The 4,451-nt window shown below is 57.0% G+C and overlaps 1 protein-coding gene across 1 annotated transcript in view; it reads left to right on the top strand.

Moving 5' to 3' along the window:
• The first annotated feature begins 1,376 nt into the window (after positions 1-1,376).
• SEPT3 (septin 3) overlaps positions 1,377-4,451 on the top strand; it is a 12,207-nt gene continuing 9,132 nt past the window's right edge. The window contains exon 1 of the mRNA XM_010179020.1: positions 1,377-1,586. Within this exon, the coding sequence (XP_010177322.1) occupies positions 1,577-1,586 (10 nt within the window). The 5' untranslated portion in view covers positions 1,377-1,576. The remainder of the gene's footprint in view (positions 1,587-4,451) is intronic.

The raw sequence follows: 4,451 nt of genomic DNA, 5'->3' as shown, positions 1-4,451 counted from the left end.
TGGCACCAAGGGGTCTCTTAGCGGGACCATGGGGCTTGGCATGGGGCAGGGCTCTTTGGGAGCAGTGGGGGGACATGAGGGAGGACAGGGTTTTCCTCCTCCTTTTGCTCACAACAGGAGTGGGTGGGCAAAGGTGGGTGGGAGGTGAGTCCATGCGGCGGTGAGTCCAGCATCCAGAGGGGAAAGGAGCGGTTGTGGGTGCCATGTCAAGAGCTGTTGCGGGTGCTGGAATGCCCATCTGTCTGTCTGTTGGTCCAGAGATAGCTGGCTTGTCCGACCACTCAGCCTAGCCTGGGTAACTTTTCAGTTCTGATGGTGATTGTAGTCCACAGTGAGTGCAGTTCACTTTTTGCCCCAGGGCACTGCAAAAAAGAGGTATCCAAAATCCTTGTCGAGTCTGCCAGGAATCCCACAGCCCAGCTCCCACCCTGTAGGGCTGCCATGTGATGGAGGGAAACATGGGGACAGCCCTGAAGGGACATCAGAGGGTCAGAGCAGTCTCAGATATTTGTGCCCCAGCATGGGGTGGCGGGGCAATGGTGTGTGATGGAGCTGGGGCTTCCAACCATAGGAGAAGGAAATGCAGAGTGAAGAAGGGACATCCCCTTCCAAAAGGTGCCAGCAGCCAGGGGCACCTGCCAGAGCCAGGGGCTCTCCAGGCACAAACACATCCGCTGGACACATGCAGGCAGGCACCGCCAAGCACAGATGCCTTTTCAGGGCACGGAGGCATGTGATCTGTGCACCCCGACATGGCCCATGGATGGGACCCCTCCCTGCTCCCCACATGCTTACACACACGTGTACGTGCACATGTGTGCACACATGTACGTACACACACACTGAGTGGGAACGGCACTTACTCTGCCTCTGCACCATGGGCTGACGGCCAGGAATCACGGTGCCGGAGGAGAAAAGGTTTCTCACGCCTCCGCAAGCAGAGCTGAAGGGCAAATCGCTTTTGAAGAGCCAAAACATTCCCAATTTCCTCCCTCCCTCCAGGAAAGCAGAAGGAGGCCTTGCAATCCCCTGAACCCAATAAATATCTAGGGAGAGAGAGCGCCCTTTCTCAGCCCCCACAAAGGGTTAAAGATCCCCCTCCCTAAACAAGCAGAGATGCTGAAACCGCTGGAGAATTGGGAGGGAAAGGAGCAAGAAAAGGCCTGTGCGGAGGGAGGAGGGGTGTGGGTGTGCTAGGGGGGGTCCCTCTGGGACACGGGGGTGTCCATCGGCGGCGGCCCTGCCATCCCCGCAGCCGTGCCCACCCAGACGGGGAGGCTGGCGGGGGCCTGGGATGGAGCCGGGGGAGGGTGCACGGGGGGGAAGATTTTGCGGCGATGTTTAATATTCAGGTCACATGACGATGGCAGCAGGAGCAGCACCAGCATCCCCGCTCCGCTGAAATAGCCACTGGAGAAGGAGGGGAAGGAGGGGGGGGAGAAAAAGGACACAGGGAAGAAAGAGAGCGGTAAAAGAGGAGCCTCGTCGTAGCCCACCGCGCCGCGTCAGCGTCAGGCTAGAAAAGTGGGGGGAGACCCACCCCCTTGGTAGAGGATTCGGAGACAAAGGAAGCTTCATGTTCAAAGGTAGGATGCTCTGGGCTTGGTAGGGCTGGGCGATGCCGGAGGGACGCCGCCGGGGCTTTTTGTGAGGCACCTTCTGCTGTGTCCCCACGCTGCCCAGCTCCGTCCATGGGGGAGGAATAACCCCGATGGGCAACGGGGAGGAAATCCATCCTGGCTTTGTCTTCTCTCCTTTTTTTTTTCTCCTTTCGGTGGCAGCAGTCTGGCATGAAGAAGAAGGAGCGGGCTGGTTGTGGTGCTGATGGGGAGTAGCTGGCGCCAGGGGCTGCTCTGAAAGAAAGAGATAATCCCAGCTGGTCCAGGGCTGGAGAAAGCCCACAAGCTGCTCATCGGCTGGCTTGTCCCTTTCCAGTGACAGGCAGTCGCTGTAGGGGCAGCGAGGATGTCCTGTGCTGCTACCTGGCCATCTGCGCAGGAGCCGGCAGGCAGGCAGGGAGCCAGTGGACAAGAGGGCAGGGGGACAGGCAGCTGAGGTGACACAGGGACCCTGGTTCAGGGATGCTCAGCATCCTCTCGCCTTGTGATACAGCCATGCTGCCCAGGTGGCGAGTTGGGGTACGGGGTAAAGAGCACCACTAAGGGTACACGCTGGGCTGAGGCGAGCATCTAACCCTGCGGTGGCTGGGCTGGGGACGTGCTCAGCCTCTTCACCTCCAGCTCCGGCATCTCCAGAGAGGCTTCAGCACACACTGCCCTAGATTTTACTGCGGCCCTGGCAGAGCCAGGCTCCTGCCCAAGCCCTCTGCTGAGCGCTGAGGGGAAGGAAGGCTGCTACTGGGAAGGCTGTGGCAGCCCAAAGGGCTGGGATGAGGTTCCCTGCCTCAGTCAAAATGCCTGGTGACCCTCAGGCCAGGCAAAAATATCTGGTGAGAAGAATGGCTTCGTTCTGCACCCTGAGGTCAGGCAATGCATCCGGCACGGCTTGGCCTTTGCCCTGCACCGCTGGGAGAAATGTCCTGGGGTCATCACAGAAACTGAGGGGGGAAAGCGTTTTTTCCAGTGGTGAGATGCTCAGTCCACAGCTCTGCAAATCTGAAGCAAGGAGCAGATCCTAATGCTTGCAAGCCCCAGGGAGGCTGTGCTACTGAAGCAGCCGCTTGCTTTTCTTCCTAGAGACCTGGCATAACCTGTCGAGGGCCTGCTCCTGCCAGCTGCCTTCAGGCTTCGAACCTGTCTCACCTCCCTGCTCCATGTCTGCAGGGAGTGGGACCATGTGTCCAGGGCCAAACGGGTGGAAGGGGCTGAGGTGAGACGCACATGTGGATCGCTGCCTCCAGCCAGAGCGGGACAGCCTCATGCCAAATGGGAGAAGAACTGCAATGAGAGGCCATTCATGTGTTACATGGGGGTTAAATAGCCTTTCCTGGCTGGAAGCTGGGTTGTGGTGAGCTGTTTGCAGCTCTCCCTCCCTCTTGCCACTCAGACAAAGGACAGAAAGGCAGGGGGAGGGGATACGACTGTATCTGGGTTATCGGGACAACATAGATGTTAATCCTTTCACTACCTGAGCCCCTAAGGGACCTCCTGGGCCACCCCTGTCCCCAGTTGGCTGCTGCGAACCTCAAAGGCAGGTAGATGTGAATGGTGTGTTGTGAAGGTCTCTGCTGCTGGCCACATACATCAGCCTTCAGGGGAGAGGTTTTGGGCTGGATTGGTGGGTGTCAGAGGCAGGAGAGAGCTGAGACCTCTGTGACCTCTCTGGCAGCTCATCCTGGGCCACTTCCCACAGGGAACCGGGCAGCAGAGGTATCACCAGCAACCGCCCTCTTAAATAAGCTCCCCTTAGCACGGAGAACAAAGCAGCAGAGAAAAGGGTGGCAATGCAAACAGCGGATGCGAGTGGTTAACCTTGGCTAACCCCTCTATTCATTATCAGCTGTACCAGCCGTGGTCCCCTATCATGTATTCATTACAGGGGACAGCTGGAGGGGTTATGGGATGTGCCTGGGATGCACAATGCTACCCCTTGACCGATGAGTCAGAGCACTAATGAGGCTTCATAGCAGCATTAGCATTACAGCACATAAAACAGAGTCATTCTCAGGAGACCAGGTAGACACGTTTCATGTCTCAAGGTGCCTCTCATAGCTCTGGCCTGAGTTTTGCACACCCTGACCTCCCCAGCAGGCTGTTTCTCAGTCAGCTACTCGAGAAGTAGAAAATAAAGTGCAGGAAGCTGAGCCCTCAAGCACCTCTTAGCAAAATGGAGTCTTCCCTTCCCAAGGTTGTATGGCAGGGCACCCCACGCAGAGAGGGTATCACCGAGAGGGCAAGTCACCAAGAAGGGGAAGAGAGGTTGCCTACCCTGAGGCCCTTGATGTCCAAAACAAAATTGCCCAGGGCAACATCACTGATAAAAAAATACAGGAATTGATTAGGGAGACTACTAGAGACTTTTTTTCTCCTGATGTCAGGGCTTTTTATAGGTGCTCAGGAATGTGTGTCTGAAATATCTGCTCCAGCCATGGCAAGCTCCTGGCTCCAGCAGTAAAGCCTGCAGAGAGATGGCCAAGTATTCCAATGTCCACAGCAGAGTAAGGACCATCTGTCAGCTCTGGGCAAAGCATCCCTCAGCGAGACTGAGGGATGAGTTATGAACCTCTTGGTGAGCCTTGAGGTTGGCTGCCAGCAACTTCCCTCCTTCCTCCTCCCTGTGTAAGAACAAGGAATTGAAGGAATAAAGGAGGGCAACAGGAGCGTGGCACAGGCACACAACTACGATGCAGGTGGTGTGGGGCAGCCCAGGAGAGGACAAGTGAAGGACAGGGTGCAAGAGGGCCGGCTGACTCGGCCCTCCATGCTGTGCCAGAGAGATGGGCTTTCCTGGCTGGCAGCAGCTTTGAGAAAGCTGGAAAAAGACAAGAGCTG

This window comes from Mesitornis unicolor, unplaced genomic scaffold (assembly GCF_000695765.1).
Source record: "Mesitornis unicolor isolate BGI_N332 unplaced genomic scaffold, ASM69576v1 scaffold8532, whole genome shotgun sequence".
Classification (NCBI taxonomy): Eukaryota; Metazoa; Chordata; class Aves; order Mesitornithiformes; family Mesitornithidae; genus Mesitornis; species Mesitornis unicolor.
Note: the sequence above shows the minus strand (reverse complement) of the source record. Positions and strands in the feature narration are given on the sequence as shown.